This window comes from Lethenteron reissneri, chromosome 54 (assembly GCF_015708825.2).
Source record: "Lethenteron reissneri isolate LAM-NWPU_2019-01 chromosome 54, ASM1570882v1, whole genome shotgun sequence".
NCBI classification, from domain to species: domain Eukaryota; kingdom Metazoa; phylum Chordata; class Hyperoartia; order Petromyzontiformes; family Petromyzontidae; genus Lethenteron; species Lethenteron reissneri.
In genome coordinates this window covers 3,388,905-3,412,396 of record NC_083832.1, presented here as the reverse complement: position 1 = coordinate 3,412,396, position 23,492 = coordinate 3,388,905, and the positions used below count along the sequence as shown (strand labels likewise).

The 23,492-nt window shown below is 54.4% G+C and overlaps 2 protein-coding genes across 3 annotated transcripts; one reads left to right on the top strand and one right to left on the bottom strand.

Moving 5' to 3' along the window:
* Nucleotides 1-312: 312 nt before the first annotated feature.
* Nucleotides 313-10,031, top strand: PDHB (pyruvate dehydrogenase E1 subunit beta). The gene is made up of 10 exons (XM_061573994.1): nt 313-336; nt 2,411-2,620; nt 3,887-3,994; nt 5,156-5,254; nt 5,659-5,721; nt 6,549-6,771; nt 7,935-8,045; nt 8,490-8,581; nt 8,797-8,938; nt 9,307-10,031. Exons 1-10 carry the CDS (start codon nt 313-315, stop codon nt 9,483-9,485), a joined length of 1,251 nt encoding a protein of 416 aa, XP_061429978.1. The 3' UTR covers nt 9,486-10,031.
* A 73-nt stretch (nt 10,032-10,104) lies between these two features.
* PXK (PX domain containing serine/threonine kinase like) lies at nt 10,105-22,825 on the bottom strand. Of its 2 annotated transcripts, XM_061574198.1 has the most exons (19): nt 22,152-22,825; nt 20,884-20,934; nt 20,260-20,307; nt 19,361-19,547; nt 18,544-18,621; nt 18,065-18,138; nt 17,701-17,775; nt 17,041-17,145; nt 16,557-16,658; nt 14,797-14,958; nt 14,063-14,186; nt 13,858-13,936; nt 13,438-13,489; nt 13,165-13,242; nt 12,527-12,613; nt 12,101-12,161; nt 11,747-11,797; nt 11,241-11,265; nt 10,708-10,861 (listed from the first exon to the last, which is right to left on the bottom strand). In XM_061574198.1, the coding sequence occupies exons 1-18, from the start codon at nt 22,251-22,253 to the stop codon at nt 11,252-11,254; spliced, it is 1,530 nt and encodes a 509-aa protein (XP_061430182.1). In that variant the 5' UTR covers nt 22,254-22,825; the 3' UTR covers nt 10,708-10,861; nt 11,241-11,251. The 2 variants fall into 2 exon arrangements, with proteins under 2 accessions (XP_061430181.1, XP_061430182.1); XM_061574197.1 differs by lacking the exon at nt 11,241-11,265 and having other exon boundaries at nt 10,105-10,861.
* Nucleotides 22,826-23,492: the final 667 nt, after the last annotated feature.

The window sequence follows — 23,492 nt, the reverse complement described above, 5'->3', positions numbered from 1 at the left end:
TAAAGCTTTCGTGACTGCAAGGATTCATCTTCTTGGTTCTTTCGGTAAAGTCACGTAGAAGGGAAATAATAAAATAATTCTCACGACGTTTCGGCCACAACGCAAGCAGCCGTCTTCAGGTGAAGACCAGGTCTGTCGGGGAGACAGCGTCCTCTGGATATTTCAGACGCTGTCTCCCCGACAGACCTGGTCTTCACCTGAGGACGGCTGCTTGCGTTGTGCCCGAAACGTCGTGAGAATTATTTTATTATGTTACATTTTTATTATTTTATTATTTCCCTTCTACGTGACTTTACCGAAAGAACCAAGAAGATGAACTTGAACTTTGGCATCCAAGTGAGTTTGAATTTTGCGGCAAATGCGTGTGACGTCACAACGCAAAGCGCGTCGACCGCCTGCGTCATCACGCACGGCCAAGGCCCTGTGACGTCATCACGCCAATCTGTCGCAACCTTGAGCGCCTTCAAGCTGTCAGCCGTCCATCTGACATAAGGGGCCGTCCATAAATGACGTCACGCGATTTCGGACGATTTTTGACCCCCCCCCCCCCCCCTGGTCACACGGCGTCACAAAAAGTCAGACCCCCCCCCCTCAAATATGACGTCACAAAGCTCTGCCCCCCCCCCCCCCAAAAAAAATAAAACATGCTTCAAATCGCTTTAAACTATTGTCATTGTAGTGCGTATTTAATGTGGCGCTGCACTCTGATGTTGTAGGAGAAAACATTTATTAAAAAGTCTATTTAATTAAGTAGAACGTATAGTCTATATGCATTTAAAGTTGCGCATTTTTATGTGACGTCACGTTTCTCACCCCCCCCCCCCCTCGTCACACATCGTCACAAATGTCTGACCCCCCCCTAGGTGCGTGACGTCATTTATGGACGGCCCCTAATATACTCTTACATAAAACACTTTATGAAGCTAAAACTAAGTATTCTTAAACTCTTAACGCCGATTATCCGTATATGTTTTAACGCGTCCCACCCCCATCATATCAATACAGGAATCGGGGGATGAAGGAGGTCTATTGCCCGAAACGTCGCCTATAACATGTTTTTTGCCTCTTAAGGCGACACACACACACGGCATGTTATTGACGAGTGTGAATCAATCTTACGACCGAGGATTCTGAATATACTCTTAGGTTCCTTCGGTGAAGTCACGTAGGTAAAAAATAATAACAATAAAATTAAATAAGAATAAATGAATTTAGTTATTTTCATTTATTATTATTATTTAAAAATAAGAATAAATGAATTTAGTTATTTTCAATTATTTTATTTTATTGTTATTTTTTACCTACGTGACTTTACCGAAAGAACCTAAGAGTATGAATCCTTGCAGTCACGAAAGCTTCAAATCTAGGATTCTAAATATGCAGGAATCTTTAAAATAATCGATGGAATTTAAATAAAATCTGGAAACCTTAAACGAATGTTTTTAGTCAAGCCGCTGCTGGGTTTGGTGGCTGTGGTGCACAACTCAACACACAACTTACACACAACTTACACACAACTCAACACACAACTAACACACAACTAACACACAACTCAACACACAACTTACACACAACTCAACACACAACTAACACACAACTAACACACAACTCAACACACAACTAACACACAACTTACACACAACTAACACACAACTCAACACACAACTAACACACAACTCAACACACAACTTACACACAACTCAACACACAACTAACACACAACTTACACACAACTCAACACACAACTAACACACAACTCAACACACAACTAACACACAACTCAACACACAACTAACACACAACTCAACACACAACTAACACACAACTTACACACAACTCAACACACAACTCAACACACAACTAACACACAACTCAACACACAACTAACACACAACTTACACACAACTCAACACACAACTAACACACAACTAACACACAACTCAACACACAACTTACACACAACTCAACACACAACTAACACACAACTTACACACAACTCAACACACAACTAACACACAACTCAACACACAACTAACACACAACTCAACACACAACTAACACACAACTCAACACACAACTAACACACAACTCAACACACAATTAACACACAACTTACACACAACTCAACACACAACTCAACACACAACTCACACACAACTCAACACACAACTAACACACAACTCACCACACAACTCGAGGAATCGAAATTTAAATATCGGAAATCACGTGAATGCAAAGGTGTTAGAATCGACATTTCTGAAATCGAAATGCACCGGAATCGGAGGAATCGAAAGGGGCCGGCTACATTACCTCTTCGGTAACAGAATCGACGTCTCCGATTCCACGCCCTCGCGCCGGCCCGAGCCAATCAGCGACGCCCTCACTTGGCGGCTCGGCCAATGGGAGACAGCGATGCTGGCCGCACCCTCCCCACCCCCCCGTCGTCCCCCACCGCGTTGGAGGTCACCACCACCACCAGCAGCAGCAGCAGCAAGAGGCGATGGCGGCAGCGGTGAAGACTGCGACGCGGGGCCTTCGCGCTCTGGGCATCTCGGCGCGGAGGGGCGCCCCCTCGCCCCTCGCTCGAGGTTTCCACGCCACCCGGGCAGCCGCCGTGCAGGTGCCGCAGTCCGCTTCACACGCAGTCAGTCAGTCAGTCAGCCAGCCAGCCAGTCAGCCAGCCAGTCAGCCACCCAGTCAGCCAGTCAGTCAGCCAGCCACACAGTCAGCCAGTCAGTCAGCCACTCACCAAGCCAGTCACCCAGCCAGCCACCCAGTCAGCCACCCAGCCTGCCACCCAGTCAGTCACCCAGCCACCCACCCAGTCAGCCACCCACCAAGCCAGCCACCCACCCAGTCACCCACCAAGCTAGCCACCCACCAAGTCACCCAGTCAGCCAGTCACCCATCAACCCAGCCAACCAGCCAGCCACCCACCAAGCCAGTCACCCAGTCAGCCAGCCAGTCAGTCACCAATCACCCAGTCAGCCAGCCAGTCAGCCAGTCACCCACCAAGCCAGTCACCCAGCCAACCACACAGTCAGTCACCCAGCCAACCAGCCAGTCAGTCACCCAGTCAGTCACCCAGTCAGCCACCCAGTCAGTCACCCAGTCAGTCACCCAGTCAGTCACCCAGTCAGCCAGCCACACAGTCAGTCGTTCAATTGTGACATGGGCCCTATTTAGCATGCAACTCAACACATTATTCACGAACACTGTGGGCTTTAAATAAAATTAATGGTTCGACGTTTCGGGAAATGGTCCTTAATAGCACATAACATCACTGCGGGGCTACGTTGTTTGCAGCTGCAGACAGTGGACTGCATTCCTAATGCCTCTGCCTCCCGCCTGCAGAAAACTACACGGATCAGCGTGGAGGATGGTAAAATGATCCCCGTGATGACCTGCAAAGTGTGATGCAATGGGAGGGCAGTAATGATGCGCTTCAGATTAACTGCAAAGGATTTTTCTTGGCTTGAGAGTCTCGCTGGACAGCAGGGCGACACGCGGAGAGGAAACATTTTCAATTTACTTTGACGTCACTTTGATGACGTATTGATGAGTTAAGTGGTCTCGTCATAGTAACGTGGAAATTCCAATAGTGCTGTCCCGTGATCGTTTAGTTACAGAGACTGTGGGTGTCATGTAAATCGCCTTATGTACTCTGACGCCACGCGCAAGCGAATTGCGATTGCAAGATTTTGGCATGCGCTGCGAACCTGAGAAGCGATATGAATTGCATCGTCACACGACTTTCTCTTCCGTGGGTCAGGGTGGAGGTCAGGGTTGAGGTCAGGGTTGAGGTCAGGGTTTGAGGTCAGAGAGAAGGTCAGGGTTGGAGGTCAAGGTTGAAGTTGTCCCCCCCTCCCCGCTGCGTGTGTTCTAGATGACGGTGCGGGATGCGCTGAACCAGGCGATGGAGGAGGAGATGGAGCGGGATGAGCGAGTGATGCTGCTGGGCGAGGAGGTGGGGCAGTACGACGGAGCCTACAAGGTGCGGAGCTCACATCATCTCTCGTCTCACTGACCGTCTCAGTGTCACCACTGTCAGAATCATCATCGTTAAAATCATCATCTCACAGCCAGTGTGAATGTCACCACTCAACATCATCAACATCGTCATGAACTCTATTGACTGACATCATCAACATCACTGGACTAATGGCCAGTTTCCCAGGTCACTCTTGAAAATAAGACTCTATCATGGTCTCTTGGGTTCTCAACTGATTAAACAAATCAACTTGAACGAGTATAATTATTGAACACATAATAGGTTTGCACAGCAAATATGATTCATAATACATTTTTAGCTTCTACCACGCGATGATTTGGTCATAATTTGTGTCGAAAGACCCTCCACCACCCGAAACAGCCGATCGTTACATTGTCACGCAGTGTACAGACGTTTAATAGTTGCACCAGTTATTGATTCAGCTCACTCACTGGAAAGTTGGAGAACAATTCTCACAACCAGATTTCGCAGCCATTAGATCTGTGACGTTTCATTTGGAACTGCATCAATCATCATCAGGGCAAGATTCAATAATTCATACTCTTAGTTCTTTCGGTAAAGTCACGTAGGTAAAAAAATGAAATAAAAATTAATAAAAATAAAAAATAAAAATCACGACGTTTCGGAGGCAACACAAGTCTCCGTCATCAGGTGGGACCGTCACAGCCAGATTTGCTGCATCAAGTGAGGGAGGGATTCAAGGTGTAAGCTCTTAAGTACCAGTTAAGGGGGGAGGGGGGAGGGGCTTATCAGAATGTGGTAGCCAATGAATGGAACGTGACTTTACCGAAAGAACTAAGAGTATGAATCCTTGCAGTCACGAAAGCTTCAAATCTAGAATCAAGATTCAAGAAGTGTGGAACGATCCTGGAAGTCAGAATATGAAACACTTGTCCATGTGACAGTTTAATTTGTTTCCCTGCGTACCAGGTGGTGGAGGGTCTTATGGCAGAAATTTGGTCAGACCATTACGTGGCCTAAGCCAAAAATCAATGATGAATCGGCAACATCACTCTCATCGCATCGTAATCATCGTCTTCATCATCGTTCTGCATTGACACCGCTGTCACGACAGGCATCATCATCATTGCTGAGCCCGTGGTCTCCGTGTCGTTGCTGCGGTGGCCACTCGGCTGTGAGTAGGTGAGCCGAGGGCTGCTGAAGAAGTTTGGGGAGAAGAGAATCATCGACACGCCCATCACTGAGATGGGATTCGCCGGCATTGCCGTGGGGGCCGCCATGGTGAGAGAGACGCCTCCTCCTCCCTCCCTCCTCCCTCCCTCCTCCCTCCCTCCTCCTCCCTCCTCCCTCCCTCCTCCCTCCCTCCTCCCTCCCTCCTCCACCCTCTACCCCCTCCGCTCCTTTGCTCCCTCCCTCTCTCCTCTCCAATTTCCCGTCGTGTGTCCCTGTTGGTGACTCCGTGTGTGCATGACCTGCGTGTGGGGGTGCGTATGTACGTGTTGCTTGTGTGTACGTGTGTGTCTGTAGGAGCTCGTAGTGTCCGTACGAGTGTGTGTACATGTGTGGGCAAGTGTGTGTACGAGCGTGTCCACATGCGCGTGTGTTTCTTAGTGTTTGTGTTTACATGTGTATGTGTGTACCAGTATGTGAGTACAGTTGTGCCACTGTGTGTATGTTTTGTACAGGCTGGTCTGCGCCCCATTTGCGAGTTCATGACCTTCAACTTCTCCATGCAAGCCATCGACCAGGTGCGTGTGCGTGCGTGCGAGCAGCTCCACGCACTCGGCTCCTTGTGGAGGGGCTCCGCTCTATGGCCTAGAGGCTCTGAGCGCCACACACAGAGGCTCCTGTGCTGTGAAGTCGAGCTCCTCTCTGGGCTGGGGATGCGGGGCTACAAGACACAGGCTCTCAGTAGCCTCTAGACCAGTGGTTCTTAACCTTTTTGGAGGTACCGAACCCCACCAGTTCATATGTGCATTCACCGAACCCTTCTTAATTGTAAAAATAAAATTATTTTTTCAAATTAAAAACATAGGTATATTTTTTACTGGTGCACAATCATATGAGTCGGGTGTGTGTCTTAATCTCTGCCGAACCCCTGAGACTGACTCACCGAACCCCTGGGGTTCGATCGAACCCAGGTTAAGAACCACTGCTCTAGACTCTATGGATTCATATTTGGGTTCAAACTAGTATTGTTTTATTTATTCAGAACGATAGAGTACCGTATCATCTCGAGCAGACCAGGAGATAGGCTGATGCATGCGGGTTGACTGCCGAACGCCGCATGCCACTGCGTGCAGCTAGAGTACCGCGCGGTCAATGTTTCTCTTCTATAATAAACAAAGTGCTTTTGTGTTTTATTTTCTGGTAAGCTCTCTGGCTGTCAACTGCGTTGAGCCTGGCTTAGGGAGGTTTTAACTTTTCATCAATGGTAAATGGTTTATCCAGGTTAGATTAAAATAACATGTCCCCGCGTGTCCCCGCGCATCCTTGCGTGTCCCCATCTTTCTGCATGTGCCTCCGCGTGTCTGTCCACGTGTCCCCCCACGCGCCGCCTCCCGCATGTCCGCAGGTCATAAACTCGGCGGCCAAGACATGTTACATGTCGGCGGGTGCGGTGTCGGTGCCCATTGTGTTCCGCGGGCCCAACGGCGCGGCGATGGGCGTGGCAGCGCAGCACTCGCAGTGCTTCGCCGCCTGGTACAGCCACTGCCCCGGCCTCAAGGTCGTCTCCCCCTGGAGCTCTGAGGATGCCAAGGGCCTCCTCAAGGCGGCCATCCGCGATGAGAACCCAGGTCCTGCGGTGTGGCAAGCGCGCACGTCTGTGTGCGTGCGCTTGTGTCGTCCGTTGTGTCTGCGTGTATGTATGTTTGATTTATTTTGCACCGTACGTAGCCAACCGTGCTAATCGGAGGTGCGGAGGAACTAAACACAAAAAGCACTTCTAAAGAAATGAGTTTTCAGTAGAACTGATCTTTGTCTTTCGTTTTTTTTACCTTCCCCCGCACATCCGATGAGCACTGTTGGCTACGTTTGGTGTGGTAGTGTTCAGTGGTCAGTACTGCACTCCGCTACAAACCCCGTAAACAACGGTGAAGAATATCTTAACCGGTCCTGGGCCTTCCCTACATTGACTCAGCTTTAAATGAGTACCTGGTGCAGCGTGTAAACATCAGAAATGGGGAAACAATTGTGGCCAGGTGTGGTGCTGGCCACACCACCCCCTCGTGTGCCATGCCGGCCACACCACCCCCTCGTGTGCTATGCCGGCCACTTGGTTTACATTGTTATTACAGCAGGTGCACAGGGAGAAGTTATGGCTTGCACGGGTTGTACAACTCAGCCCTGAATAAGGACCGGGCGTCCGCTTACAGGAATTGCCCCCTCAGTCTATAAGATTACACGGAGGGGTGGGGTGGGGGGGGTCTCTATTTTTACCGCTTCCCAACCTCGAGCTTTTGCATTAACTCTGTCCGCCTGCCTCTCCGTAAAGGATCAGCGCAATAGCTCTCGCAGGCATTATCCAGACTAATATCAAGTTGCTTTGCTACTCGGCACATTAATCAAAGCGTTATTGGCCAACATTTGTCGTTCAAAGAAACCAGCACTAAAAGTCCCCACCTCGGCGTCAGAGGTCGCAAACGGGTTTTCATTCCTTACCCGGCCGCACCAGGGTCGCAAACGGGTACCCATACCCGTACCCAGCCGGGTACGGGTAGCCGGGTATCGGGTAGGGTACGGGTACCCGATTGCGACCTGCGTCCAGGCCCTGCCGGCCTCGGTGCATTCTCCCGGGCAGTGCCGGCTATGCGAATTCCCTGCTCTTACCAGTCTACTGCAGTGTGAGTGCCACGCTGCTGTTGCCGATTGAGTACTGAATGCGTGCGTGGTGTTTGCTGCGCGTGTCCGTGTGTGTGCGTTGTTCCCTGTGTGCGCGTGTCCGTGTGCGTGCGTGCAGTGGTGTTCCTGGAGAACGAGCTGCTCTATGGAGTCGCCTTTGAGATGTCCCAGGAGGCGCAGTCCAAGGACTTCGTCATCCCCATCGGCAAGGCCAAGATTGAGCGGCCCGGTGAGGACGTGACCCTACATTGACCCTTACCTTGACCTTGGCCCCATCAGGTCTGTGGAGGTGTGACGTGATGGCGTGTCTGGCCATGACGCCGTGATCGTGTGGTGTCCCGGTATATCAGGCGGTTGTGTGGTGGTGTGGGTGTCACTGTGTTCGTGTGCCTTGTCACAGTGTAACTTTTGATTGGAGTGTGGTGGTGTGCATGGCCGTGGCACAAAACTGTGTAGTTGTGGTATGACGTTGCGTGGTTGTGGCGTGACACTGCTGTCTGCGGCGTGCTCCGTATGGTTGTGGTGACGTGTGTTGTTATGACACTGTGGATGTGCGATGCTGTGTGGTTGTGTAACGCTGCGTGGATGTGTGTGGTTGTATGACGGCGTGTGCAGTTGTGTGATGCATTTGGTTGTGGTGTGCCGTTGTTGTCCGCGTGGTTGTCCCGCACAGGGAAGCACATAACCATCGTGTCGTTTTCGCGCACCGTTGGTCACTCTCTGGAGGCGGCCACCGCCCTCGCCAAGGAGGGCATCGAGTGCGAGGTGAGGAGTCAGCCTCAACACAGACAACCTGGCCTCAACCCAGACGCGCACAACATACACCGGCCTCCACACAGACACGCACACCAGCCTCACTCAGCATGCACGCACACAGACCTCTACAAGCACGCCAGCTTGAGCACACGCACAACGCGTAACTCCTTGGGGAATTCTGACAAATTTCCCACCTGCCCCCTCCCCACCGTGCCCCCCCACAGGTGATAAACCTCCGCACAGTCCGGCCACTGGATGAGGAGGCGATTGAGAAGAGCGTCATGAAGACCAACCACCTGGTGACAGTGGAGGGCGGCTGGCCTCAGAGCGGAGTCGGATCCGAGATCTGCGCTCGCATCATGGAGGGTCAGCCACCTCTCCCGCTCCACCTCTTGCCCTTGACCTTGCCTCTTGGCCACCCGTGGCCTTGCGCTCCAACCTTTGACCCTTCGCCCATGCTCGGCCGCGGCATCGAATTTCGATTCGGCTGGTCACGTGACCCTCGACTTTCCCCCCCCTTCCCACTGTCCCCGCATTCCCATTGTCCCACCCTGTCCCCACGTCTCCCCCATGTCTACATCTGCCGCACGTCTCCTTTTTCCATGTCAACCTCGTTTCTCCCTTGTCTTATGCGTCCCCCATCACCCCTCGTTTCTCTATCTGCATCTCCTCTTTATCTCCATCCGTATCTCCAATTGTCCTCCATCACCTTCCCACCCCCCCACCTTCCGCAGGCCCTGCGTTCAATCACCTGGATGCACCGGTGGCTCGCGTCACCGGAGTGGACGTGCCCATGCCGTACGCGCGCAACCTCGAGGAGGCGGCCAACGCGCAGGTCAAGGACATCGTGGCCACGGTGCGGCGCGTGCTCAACCTGGGGGAGGCGCGCACACAGGCCACAGGGCAGCAGTAGGCCCAGACCGTGGGCAGCAGCTGCAGCAGAAGCAAAAGCGAGCGCAACGCGGCACCGGCTTTGAGCTAACGCCAGCACTCTTGCCGCACGGGAACGCACAATCTCTAAGTTTGCCGGGTTCCCCCCCCACACTCCACCTTGGTGTTCCCCGAGGCCCCCACTCAACCCCGGGTTCCCTTGGGTCCCCCCTTCCGCTCGCTCCAAACCCTTGTCCCCTGTACTTTGACTTGAATGTAGAACATGGAGCGCACTGTGGGGGTGGCGGGGGCGGGCAGCTTCTACTGTGCCCCCCTCTCAAACACCCACCCCCCTCCCACTTTAACCCCCCACTTTGATCCTGTGCCCCCTCCTCCCCCTGCCCCACTGCCCCCCGCCCATGATGAGCTCCATGTTCCGCTGCTGGTTGGGCGTGAGCACCTGGGTGTGGTGTGACTGCCCCCTCTTCCCCCTCACCCCGTGTGTACCCTCGGGTCGGGGCGGTGTTCTCCTGTAGGGTTCGACCTCGGTGTGACCCCCGCGCTTGTATTAAACGACCATGTCCCGCGATCGCTGTGTGCCTCTTGCTGCCGTTACCGCCAGCGTCGCCGCGTCGCCGCGTCCACGCTCGCTGAGCCACGGGCACCGTAGACTTCTTTATTAATCATCATCATCATCACAGTCGTCTTCATCACAGTAATTTACATGGGCAGGCCTGCTGGACCACCAGCATCGGGCCTGGCGTGGCCACCCGCGCAGTCGATCTGCTCACGGCGCCAGCTACCGCCCGGGACCACCGGGGCACCGGCTGCCGCCGAGGAAAAGTGTTGACGGCGGTTGCGGCGGCAGCAGCTGGTGGTGGTGGTGGTACGGTGCTGCAAGGCGGGTGAATTAGTGGGGCACTGTGGGATCGTGGTGTCGCATTGCAAAGGCAGGCGCGTGCGGCAGGATTATGGCACAACGTGCTGTGAACAGTACAGTGAGGTTAGTGAGTGGGGGGAGGTGTGTGTTGCATATAATGAGTGCGTATCTCGTGTAGCGAGTTTAAGGGGTGGCTGCATCGTGTGCAGTGTGTGTGCTGTATATTGTATAAGTGGTGAGTGCCGTGGTGATGGTAGTGTCGCGAGTATGCCTTGGTGCAGTGTAGACGAGCGAGCGGTGCTCGGTTTGTGTTCGACGTCACACTTTGGCCGAGTTGCGATCGCTGATCGACACCGACTTGAGGCCACCCTTGCTGAAACTGCGGATGGAACCCAGCAGGGCCCCTCGTCCCACGTCCCTCCCAGCCCCAGGGGGGCTCAGTGAGGGGGCGGGGAGGCCCGACAGCGCGGGCGGGGCAGGTGGTGCGGGGCCTGGCGGCGGCGGCGGCGGCAGTGGCGGTGCTGGCGGCGCCCCGATCCCTAAACGCAAAGACGTAGCGAGTCACAGGCAGCCTCCACGTACAGTCCTCCAAAACCGGGGCCGACGCTCCGCAGCCTCGAGGACAAAGAGAGCAGCGAGCGTGCGAGGAGGTGGACGTAGGAGGGAGAGGAGCGAGCGAGCGGCCGGGGTTAGTGCGGTAGCAGTAGCGACACCAGGAAAGCTTCCCCTGGAAGCGACCACAGACGCCCTGTTATCCAGGCAACGGTTACCACGGGAACCGCTGTCATAGCAACTGCAGCATCCACGAGCCTGCAGTAAGTGTTAGAGCCACGTCTGTTGATTCTGCTGCTCGTGTTGCAGCTGTGTGGTGCGAGGGCCCGGCGCTAATGGGGGGGTTATTTGTAATCGATTGCTTACGTGGCACGCGGTCAAGGCTGCGAGTCTGCAGCGTGGACAGAGATAGAGGGGGGGGAAAACAGAGTTACCGCCCACAGTCAGCCCAGAACGGCACTTCGCGCACCATACTTAGAACACCGTGCTCTCACGCCACACACAGAATACTGGCATCACGCACACAGCACACTCGGGACAAACTTCACACTCACCCAGGGCACAAACATACCTCGCACACACACAGTATATACTCGCCGTACTTGCGCACGCACTCGCATCATTCACACCGCACAACACTTCACATGCCGCAGATTGCACAACTCGTACCGCACACAGCACGTGTTGCCAAGTGTATCCCGTGTGTATAAAAGTCTCCTTTTGTCTCTCCACGTGTCTCTGTGTGGCCCCGTTTGTCTCTATGTTACTCGATGTCACCGTGCATAACACCGTGACCCCGTGCGCGACCCCGTGCATGACCCCGTGCGTGACCCCGTGCGTGACCCCGTGCGTGACCCCGTGCGTGACCATACCCGTGGGAGTTGGCGTGGACGGAGTGGTGGGGGGCGAACTCGTACAGGAACCTGGATGGGGGGTGGTATACATGATCAAAGTTGCGACTGGATTAATGTAAAACAGCAAACCTGCGACTGGGTCTTAATCGCTTCGTTCATCGCGATACAATACAAGTCGTGCAGAGTAAACAACGATACTCGGCTCCCCGTAACGGTGGGGACTACGGGCGGGGCTTGGCACATTCCCAAATGAAAGCCAGGACCAGGGCCGCACTCGTTTCGTTACCTTTGTTCCCCTTCATCTCGTTCGGGGGCCCCCCCCCCCCCCCGGTACGGGGGTGTCAATGGCGGTGGGGAGGTGGGGGGGCGTACCTGTGGAGGTGCCGTTTGTGGGGGGCTCCTCCGTTTCGTCCGTCGTGAGCTGCCGCGATTTCTATGGTGGGGGAGGATAGCGGATGCAGGTGAGGGACGGCGCTGTCGGTGAGGTCAGGTGATGGACACGGTCAAAGTTGCGTCTCGATTAGCCATTGGTTTATCACTGACCAGGACTCCGATGAGGGTTAGTGCAACGAGTATTAACAGCCCCCCAAAAATTCACAGCAAAACAAAGAAGGGAGGTGGGGTGGGGGGCACACGAAACATTACCTTTGCTCTCTGAAGCAGGGGGCAGGGAATGGGGCCAGAGATTGGAGTTCAGAGGTTAATAGTGATGAGGATTTGTCTTTATAGTTTCTGCCTTAATAGGTGCTCACTAACAGCACTTGAGCCCAACGGTGCGTGTGGCTCCCCGGCCTTCACCTTGCGAGCAAGCATTTTCCGTTTCTTCTTCTCCTCCTCGGAGCCGTGGTAAGACTGCGCGCGCGACAGCTTTCGGAACTGATGTAACTGCAAAGACAAACATCTCCCGCTGAGTATTTACAGGACTGTTGGGTCAAGTGCTGTTACGAGTGTCACCTATGAAGGCTGGAATGTCACACGAGGGGGTGGTGTGGCCAATACCACGCCCGGCCGCCTTCGTCTCCTGAGTGGAGATGTTTACGCACTGCACCAGGTAATTATTTTCTACGGGAGGCCCAGGACCGATTCAGATAATCATCACTGGTGTTGGCTGTGAGTGAGAATTTAACTTGCGTCACTGGGTTCGTAGTGGAGTGTGCTAACCGTGACAAGGCAGAACTGCATGCACGTGCACACACATGTACGCACGCACACACGTGTACGCACGCGCACACACGTGTACGCACGTGCACACACGTGTACGCACGTGCACACACGTGTACGCACGCACAAACCATCTACGCCTCGGCAGAATGTGGGCACTGGTGCAACATGGTCCTTGGTAATCTACGCGATTTTGATGACGATCATCACACATACACAGGTGTACAGTTAGAGCCACACACGTGGTGGTAGTGGTGATGGGGGGAGGTCCATACCGTGCGCTGGTCTTCATGGAGCCGATTCTCCACTGCCTCCCGTGCCACCTTCAACGCCTCTCGCAGTCGGCTGGGGATCTGGCGGGCCCAGGTAAAACAGGAGCGCACAGGTGTAAACACACAGGGGTACGAGTGTAATTAACTGGGTCTGAGGGGGTGCCCCACTCGTACACCAAGTAACGCGTGCGTGCCCTCGCACACGTGACCATTCACCAGGCGTGAGTGAGAGCTCGTGTGAGTGGATACGTGTGTATAAAACCCGTGCTAGGTCACCTTAAACTGTGGTTTCTCTCCGCCGTTGGGCAGCGTCACATCCCGGAAGAGCCTGCGGGGCACACAAAGAGAGTCTCGCATTCACCGTGCGCAAGGCGGCAACACACGACGGCATCTTCGCTCCGCTGAGTGGCGAATGACATCTGAACCGGTCCGGAGCCTTGCTTCATCAACCAACACGGACCAGTGTGGTAAAGTATGGTGAAACAATCACCAATAAGGTAGTGGATTGTCCAAAGTACCGTAAATTATACTTGATTCAGTAGGCATTGGGGTGGCTGGCTGCGGTGTTGGCCACTCACCGGCTCGTGTGCCATGCCGGCCTTCATTGGTCCTCGCTAACAGCACTTGCCCCAACAGTCTGTTAAAGGCTACGGGGGGGGGGGGGGGATTATTATCTGTGTGTGCGTGTGTTCTTACGGTGTAGCGAGCAGCTGCTGCAGCGTGGGCAACCCTGAGCGGAGCGCGTCAGCCGAAAGGATTGACTCCAGCACCGTCGCTGGAAACACAGAAGATGGACGTACGGAGCAGACATTACATGCCATCCCCCGGGGCACTGTGCCATGCAGCGATGGGACCGAACGTAAGCGAGGTGGGAAGCCGGTGCGAGTTTGCGCGTCGTTACCGATGTAGGGCGATGACGAGGGGCCGAGTGAGGGGGCGTCGATGGGGATGGCAGAGGGCGGCGCCCCGTACGCCATCTCGTGCAGCAGCAGTCCGAACGAGAAAACGTCCACCGCGTCCAGCGTCTGCACCCCAATCGCACACGCAGCACATGGCGCACGTTGCGTGTGTGTACTCGCTGATCAGCGTGGTTGGGTACGTACGGTACGAAAGAAGTTCAACATACGTACATGTGTATATGTTTAACATGTCGGCTTTCGCGACCAATATCATCCATGAGGTTTTTTTGGGTTAGATCGCATAAATATATAAATGTGTCGTTAAAAACAGCCACCACCCGAAACAGCCAACTAGTAAGGGTTGTCGGATTGTAAATTTTGTGGCTTGGCTCTCCAACACACTGGTGTGCTGTACTAGTGACGAATTGGCACCTTCTGTTTACGTGACAACCCTTACTAGTTAACTGTGTCAGGTGGTGGCGGGTTTTAACGACACATTTATATATTTACGCGATCTAACCCAAACAACCTCTATTATGGATGTGTATATGTATGTGTGTGGAGGAAGGACGTTAGTGGATAGTTGGAGGCAGTCGCCCTCCAGCAATGGCGTTATAGGTGTGTACTTTGCGAGTGTGCAAGGATTGTCACGTTGATCTTGGAGTGCTGTGTGTACATTGTCGGCGTGTACTCTGCATTGTATGCGTGTGCTCTGCGAGTGTGCGAGCATAGTCACGTTGATCTTGCGGTACTGTGCTGTGATCCCGCGAATGGCACTGGGCAGCCCGAGCAGCGTGTTCTCCAGGTCGAGCAGACGGCACGCCTCCCCCTCCACGCTCACGTTCCCCGCGTGCACGTGTCCGTACGGGAACCCGCGCTCCTGCAGGAACCGCAGTGCCTGTATGCGCACATGCAGAGACAAACATCCCGATGTAGCCTTTATAGGCTGCGAGGCCAAGTGCTCTAAAGAGAGCCCGTGTGCAGGCTGGCACCGCGCATGAGGAGATGGTTTGATCAGTGTCAGGTCTGGCAGCCACCTTGTCTTCCAAGTGCTGATGTTTACACACAGCACTGGTTAAGGCCTAGGACCGGATAACATATTCGTAACCGTGCACAGGAATCAAACTCAGTTCGCTGGGTTCGTCGCACAGCGAGTCAACCAATGTGCCACCACTTCCCACCATAAACACAACGATCCCCTGTATAACCTTAACAGACTGTTGGGGCAAGTGCTGTTAGCAAATTCCTATGAAGCCCGGCACGGCATACGAGGGGGTGGGTGGCCAGCACCACACCCGGCCGCCTTTGTCTCCCCAATGGCAATGTTTACACACCACACCAGGTACTCATTTGAAGCTGAGTCGACCTAGGGGAGACCCAGGATCGGTTAAGATAACAAATAATCGTCACTGGTGTTGGTGGCCGTGAGTGGGAATCGAACTCCGGCTGTCGCCTGATGAGCCTGGTTGTAATTACCGGCGAAATGTAATACTCAAATTGTAAATGTTGTGGGTATACTTTCCAACACGCCGGAGTGCTGAACTAGTAACCAATTGACAAAAACATACGAATTGGCTGTGTCGGGTGGTGGCGGGTTTAACTACACATTTATATTTACACGATCTACTGTATGGTGCCGGCCCGGGAGGGTCGCAGCGTGCGATGTTCCTACGTTGCAGACAGCACCGGGTGGGTTGCTGTGTGATGCCGGCTTCACTATAGCATGGCGTGCGATGTTCCTACGTTGCGGACAGCACTGGGTGGGTTGCTGTGTGATGCCGGCTTCACTATAGCATGGCGTGCGATGCATCGTCATCGCGTACACCCCGTAGATCGGTGTAGTTCCAGCCCTTGCGGGGCTTGGTGAGCGCTGGGATAGCGCGGGCACCGCGCATAGCGAGTAGTGCGGGCTCCCACAAGGGGGAGCGGGAGAGTGTCAGCCCAGGGGCAGGGTTGCCCCGTGCCATGGCACTCTAGTTGACCCTGTAGACATGTGATCCGGAGTGTCCACAGAGAGGGCCCCAAATGGGGGGGGGGCTAGGGGGTGATCACGTGTCCGGGGAGAGCTCTCGAGAGGGATCAAGAGGGAGCTAGAACGCTCGAGAAGGCGGGTGGGGCCTGGGCGGAGCCAGCCCCGACCCGGGAGGATATAAGGTGGGTCCCTGAGAGGGACCGGGGTCGCTTCGTCCTACAAGCTGGAAGCTCCACGTCCTACAAGGCATCAACACGTGGCCGGGACCCAAGTGAGGGTCCGAACCTTCGTAGCTGTAACTCCTCCGTATGGTGTAGTTAGCTGGGTGGTCACCACCCTAGGCTGTATCTGGTGAAGGGGCAGTTACCCCTTTGTATATACGTGTTATAATAAATGTGTTGCCTCTAAAGAATAACGTCTGCGACTCAGGACTCACTACACATATACACACAGGAATACACACACGGACTTATACGTGCACATACAAGGACATAGTGTAACTCTAGCCACCCGGTCCCCATCACCTCGAGGATTTGGCGTCCGTAGAGGCGCACGTGAGCGATATCAAGCGGCGCACTCCTCCGCGGGCTACAGTACTTGTGCAGGAAGTGGTCACGTGGCTTCGTCTGCAGATGTACAGACACACAGAGACGCATGAGGATACACGGGGACACAGGGAGATGCATGAGGATACACGGGGAGGCACGGGGAGGCACGGGGAGACACGGACAAGGGGACATGGTGACACGAGGACATGGACACGAAGACACACGGGGACACTCGACACACCATTAAAATGGCACTAACATTAACACCATAGAGACAACACCGTGAACATAACACCTCCAATTCAGTGGATGGTTTAACCACCCCCCTTACCACAGCTTTCAAAATAAATTCAACTGCACATGTGGTACGGCATAATCGAGCGGCACGCACAACGACCCCGCACAGTCGCAACCCCACACCCCCCCAGTTCTCTCCCCAGCCCCCCAGCCCCCTACGCACCTTGTGGATGAGGTCCTTGAGCGTGCCCTTGTCATTTATGGTGCGCACCACTAACCCCGACGACTCGCTCGCCTCCGCAAAGGCAGTCGGCGCCACGTATGGGTGCTGAGGAAGGGAGAAACGGGGTGGTAACACAGGGTTTGGTACGCAAGGTCTAGTACACACGATGCGGTAGGCACGGTGTGGTACGGACAGTGTGATATGTGCAGTGTTACGCACTGTGAAGTACACCGAATTCAGTAGGAATGCCGTGACATTCACTGTGCGGTACGGACGATGTGATAGTCTCAATATACACCGTGTTGTACGCACGATGTGGCGTGCATAGTATGGTACGTATGGTATGGTATGCACAGAGTGGTACCCACGACGAATTATGCGTGCTGCGGTACATGTATGGTATGTTCGGCACAGAACGTGTAACACACGTGTTGTAGACAGTGTGGTATGCTTGAGATGGTTCATATCCTACTGTACGTGTGCCATGTATGTTTACGTATGTGTTACATGTGTGTCGTGTGTGTTTATGTACGCTTGAGTTACATGTGTAGTGTGTGTGTTGTGTGTTACATGTGTGTGTTACGTGTTTGTATGTAATGTGGTACATGTGTGTTGTGTGTGTTACATGTGTATGTGTGTGTGTTGTCTCACGCCTCTTACAGAAATGTTGGGCAGGAGCTTCATGGCTGCCTGCAGGTCCTTGGTGGACAGGAACTGATCCGGTCCGAAGTCAGCCTGGTCCAGAATGGGATGGACAAAGATAATGACAAAAGGTGAGTCGGTGGTTGGGTGAGCGGATGAGGGACTGAGCGGGTGAATGGGTTCGCAGGTCATTGATTGGGCGAGGGAGTGGGTAGGTGAGCGGGCAAGTGGTTGGGTGAGCGGGTGGTTTATCGAGTTAGTGAGCTTGTTGATGGCATTGGGCATGGGTGGGCGAGTGAAGTGGGCGAACGGGTGGGTTGGTGCCTGTACGAGTGAGCGGGTGGGTTGGTAGATGGGCGAGCAGGTAAGGGTGGATGCTCACCCAGCTCAGAAGCTGCCTGGTCTTGGGCTCCTCCTTGGGTTTGATGAGGAAGTAGCGTTTCCTTATCCTCCACCCTGCGGGCACCATGATGTCACATCCAGCACCGTTATTTCTCAACGAGCGGGCACGCTAACCATGGTGCGTGTGGACATGTGCGTACGTACGTGCAGCACACTCTCGCAGTGGTGATATAGTGCTGATCCCTTACAAAGACCCCCCATATAGCCTTAACAGAACTTAGGAGCAAGTGCTGTTCGTGAGTTCCTATGAAGACTGGCACAGCACACGAGGTGGGTAACCAGCACTTTGTACGGCCTGTCTCCCTAGTGGCAATGTTTACACACAGTACCACACTCATTTGAGGCCGAGTCGACCTAGAGGAGGCCCAGGACCAGTGCAAATAATTGTCACTGGTGTTGACCATGAGCGGGAATCTAACACATCCCCATACATTCACCCTCACACATGCACACCCCTACCCATGTCACGTAGTGGCTCCACCACCTCCCATCGCGGCTCTGAGCGGAAGAACATGGACACTTGCTGCAGCGCGAGCTCTGGGCACCGGCGGGAATGGGCGGGAGAGGAGACACACGTACGAAAGTGAACGTGTCACGTGCAACAACACACAATAGCGGTTGTTGCAGTGATTGTTACTATTATGCGCGGTTGTTGTGTGGCTGTAGCAATTGCAGCGGGATAGTGTTTGTCGCTCCCCGGTTGTTGTGTGGTTGTTCCGGTAATGCTATGTTGTGGTTGTTGCTGTGGTATGTTTGTCACTGTTCGTGTGGTATGTGTATTTCCCCGGGTGTTACTGTAGTTGTGGCTGCTATGTGGTGTGGCGTGGTTTTTAGTTTACACAGCTACCGAGCACAGGCTCAAAAAGGCACAAACCGTCAAGCGGGCAGAAACAGCAGCACTATCAAAGTTGTGATAGATAAGGGTTCACACATTTCCGAATTGAGCAAGGTTACTTATTATAAAAGCTTGGGAAAATAGACGATGGGAAAGAATTCCAGAGTGGAGAAGTGTGAGGGAAGAAGCAGAAGATAAGTGAGGTTACCTGCAGTTTGGTGAGTGGGTGAGTGAGTGAGCGAGATGTTGTGACCTGCAGAGTGGTGGTTGCACACAGTGTGGAAGAGATGAAACAGCCGGCCTGGTGGAGTCCTCGACATGATACTGCGGCTGTAGTGCAGTAGTTGCAGTAGTGTGTTGATGCTGCCATTGCAGTAGCGTATTTGTCACTACAGTTGCGGTGTGGTCGCGCCGGTGGGCTCTCTCTCGCCTGCCACACACCGGTGTAGTTTGCCGGATAGGAGTCGGGGTCGAGAAAGAGGCGGACGGCGGTGCATGTGGCCAGCACAGGGTGCGCCGTGAGTGCGTCCAGGTAGAGCTGCAGCCCGCGCTGACGCTCAGCCACAAACTCCCGCTCCAGCTTCCCCAGCAGCCTCTTAGGGGGCAGAGCCAGCGGTACGCCCGACACCTGGAGCGCACGAGCCACCGCCACGATAGTATCACTACAGACCGCAGCATCTGATTATTATGTGCTCTTTATGACCTGGCGAGGGATACACAGACACCAAGACAAAGATCCCCCCCATGTAGCCTTTGACGCACTGTTGGGGCAAATGCTGTGAGCGAGAATCTAGCACACAAAGTTTCCATATGCAGCCTACATAACCTGTTGGAGAGACGGAGCTAAAAACTTGTCTGCAGGGTGGGAGGGAGCCTGTACAGGTTTTATATTAATAAAAAAAACAATGCATTTCCTCTGACGGAGGTTGTATTGTTGATTATTCTCACACAAGCTTATTTTGGCGTTTCTGCCGTGGTGCTTGGCAGAGCGGAGCGCCGGGCAGCTAAAATGCAGCTGTTGGCACAGTGGGGGGTATAGCTGGTGCATCTACCAGTCATCTCAGTCAGCCAACCCCATGGCACCTGGGTCTGTCCCGAGACCTCCTGTCAGCGAGCCTTCGACACCTCACGTGGCCTCAAAGTGCACCTGGCCTGGCACAGGCGCCGTGATGATGTCACCATCACTTAGTGGCGAATGGCAGGTATTGGTGTTGATTGGTATTATGGTAAATGTGGTTGGTAGTAGTGGTGGTGGTAGTGATGGTAGTGGCAGTGAGTGTTGGTAGTGGTCATCGTGATGGCAGTGGTTGTGGTTGTTGTGGCACATGTTTACATCTCACCTGAAGGCTCGTGTTGAGAGCGTCAAAGTCGCTATATCTCTTTTTGACCTGGTGAGGGATACACAGACAAAGAAAGCGATCCAACGTAAAGCCATAATAGACTCATAATAAAGATTTTTGGGTTAGATCACGTAAGTATAAATGCGTCGTAACCCTCCACCACCTGACACAGACAATTAGTAAGGGATGTGTCCCGTAAACAAACCGCCAATTAGTTACTACTGCAGCCCACCAGCTGTGTTGGAGAGTAAATCCACAACATTTACAATTTGATTACGACGTTTCGCTAGTAATGACATCCAGCATCATCGGGCGATTTGTCACGTAAAAGTTTCGTTTACCAATTGGCCTGTGTCGGGTGGTGGAGGGTTTGCAACACATTTATACTTATGCGATCTCACCCAAAAACCTTTATGATGAATATCGGTCGCGAAAGCCTACGTGTTACACCATAACAGACTGTTGGGCCCAGTGCTGTTAGCGACCACCTATAAAGCGTGGCACGGCGGCACATGATGAGTGGCCCACACCACGCCCGGCTGCCTTTTCCTCTACACAAACACGCACAGCGATGCCGATGGTGGTGATGGTGACGACGATGATGATGACGATGGTTCTCTGTACCTGCCAGCTGTTTTCGGGATTGGGTCCCCGTTGCACTCGCACGACGTATTCCTGCAACACGCACACACGAGGTGGAGGGTGGGGGGGGGCAAACGGTGGCGTGTGACGGTGCGAACACGGAGACGGCCCAAAGCAACCTCACCACGAGCCCCGAGAGAGCCCAGCTTCACTCTGCCCGCCCCCCTTCATAACAATCACACGCACAGCCACTGTTGTCAAATGCACTGCTGAATGAGGGCCTCCCCACATAGTTCGGGTCGTGAAGTGACGAGAGGAGGGTAAACCGAAGACGAGTGGGGGAGTGACCTGGCGGGGGCTTCAGGGTGACTAGGGGGGAGGGGGGTGACTCGAATGCGTTAAAACTTGTGGGGTAACTGGAGGATGGATCGAAGGTGACTGGGGAAGGCCGAGGACTCGAGGCGGTGCTCATCACCTTTAAAGCCCTGAGCCAGTGATGGAAACTCCACATTCCTATGGTGGGGCGAGTCTATCCACATTAAACCCACTGTTGACTTCCGCACAACGTGGTATTTATTTGTATTGAACCCAGAAGCAGGAATGGGATCAATTACCCCACAACCAGGCTTTGAACTCACAACCTTCCGATTTGGAGCGCTACCGCTGGGCCACCTGGCCACGGTGGCTGAAGGGTGAGTGTGGGGGGTAAGTGTGGGGTGGGTGTGGTGTGAGTGTGCGGGGTGAGGGTGGGGTGGGGTGAGGTGAAGGTGGGGTGAGTGTACGGGGTGAGTGTGGGGTGAGTGTGCGGGGTGAGGGTGGGGTGGGGTGAGGTGAAGGTGGGGTCAGTGTACGGGGTGAGTGTGGGGTGAGTGTGCGGGGTGAGTGCGGGGTGAGTGCGGGGTGAGTGTGCAGGGGAGTGTGGGGTGTGCGGGGTGAGTGTGCGGGGTGAGTATGCGGGGTGAGTGTGGGGTGAGGGTGGGGTGAGGTGAAGGTGGGGTGAGTGTACGGGGTGAGTGTGGGGTGAGTGTGCGGGGTGAGTGTGGGGTGAGGGTGGGGTGAGGTGAAGGTGGGGTGAGTGTGGGGTGAGTGTGCGGGGTGAGTGCGGGGTGAGTGTGCAGGGGAGTGTGGGGTGAGTGTGCGGGGTGAGTGTGCGGGGTGAGTATGCGGGGTGAGTGCGGGGTGAGTGTGTGGGGTGAGTGTGTGGGGTGAGTGTGTGGGGTGTGTGGGGTGAGTGTGTGGGGTGAGTGTGTGGGGTGAGTGTGGGGGGTGAGTGTGGGGGGTGAGTGAGTGGGGTGAGTGTGCTTCCTCACCGTGTGCGTGTGCACGTTGTGCGCCGCCTCGATGAAGCAGGCGAGCGGGGCCGTGTCGTCCACCAGCACCTTGCTGGGCGCGCGCTTCTCCAGCAGAGACATCGCCGGGGAGCGGAGCAGGATGCACCTGAGCCTGGGGCCCCCCACCACCAATGAGACCCCCTATCCCCTGAATTAATTAGTCCAAGAAATCTCTACCCGCTGGGACCCCCCCAAACCTGAGACCCTACCCCTAAAAGTCCGAACCTTCGAACCCCTTCCACAGAACACCCCCCCACCCCACCCCGACTCGTCGGGATCCCGACCCCGGGGACCGCCGCCGAGGCGCTCAAATGACCTCTCCCCTAAGACCCCCTGGCCCTGACAGCCCCTACCCCGAGAACCACGACCAGCTGAGACCCCTTCCCAGGAGGAGACACCTCAACCCCGGGGACCCCGGGGACCTCGCCCGGGCCACGGCGCTAGTCGAGTCCCGGTGCCGCGGGGGTGCCGAGCGCGCTGGAGGCCCAGGCGAGACGAGACGAGGCAGTGGGAAGGGAGGGGAGGAGGACCTCGACTCGTTGCGCGATTTCCCCCTGCTTAAAAGAGGCCTCGCGTTGCTAGGCGACACCTTAATGAGGTTGCCGATGGTGATGATGGTGGTTGGTGATGGTGGCTGTGATGAGGTGGGGGGGGTGGGGGGGGGCTCCGTTGCCCCGGCAACCGCAGCTCCGGTCCCTCGTGAGCGGGGGAGGGGGGGGGAAGCGGAGTCACGTGTCACGTGCCGCTGCGTCACGTGGCATTGTTCTCGGCGAATCGATGAGAGAGCCCCGTCGCTTTAGCCCCCCCCTCTCTGTCCATCCCCCACGGCCCCCACCCCTCTCACCCGAGAGCAGGAAGTGACGTGCGTAGTCGCGTTGCTCGCTCATTGGTCGGATTTAGCGGTTTCCCACGGTCCGGGTCGTTGAGGCCCCGCCCTCCCCCGGCCACGTGATATGCAAATGAGTGTCAAGTGCCGGTCACGTCCGCGCCCCGTGATCGCTTGTGTCGGATTCCACGTTCCCAGGGCGGGGCCCGGGTTGGTTCACGACGGCCACTTGTTCACTGTTGATTCCCCACTCTAGTGGTGCCTATTTAATACTAATAATAACTACATGTGTATAGCGCTTGTCATACAGGATCTCAAAGCGCTGTACAGGACACAGCAGCAGCAGCACTCAGCATAAAAGTAATATAAATACATCTTGTTGGTTCTTTCGGTAAAGTCACGTCGAAGGGAAATAATAAAAATATAAAATAATATAAATTTTCTACGTGACTTTACCGAAAGAAACAAGAATATGAATCCCTGCAGCCACGAAA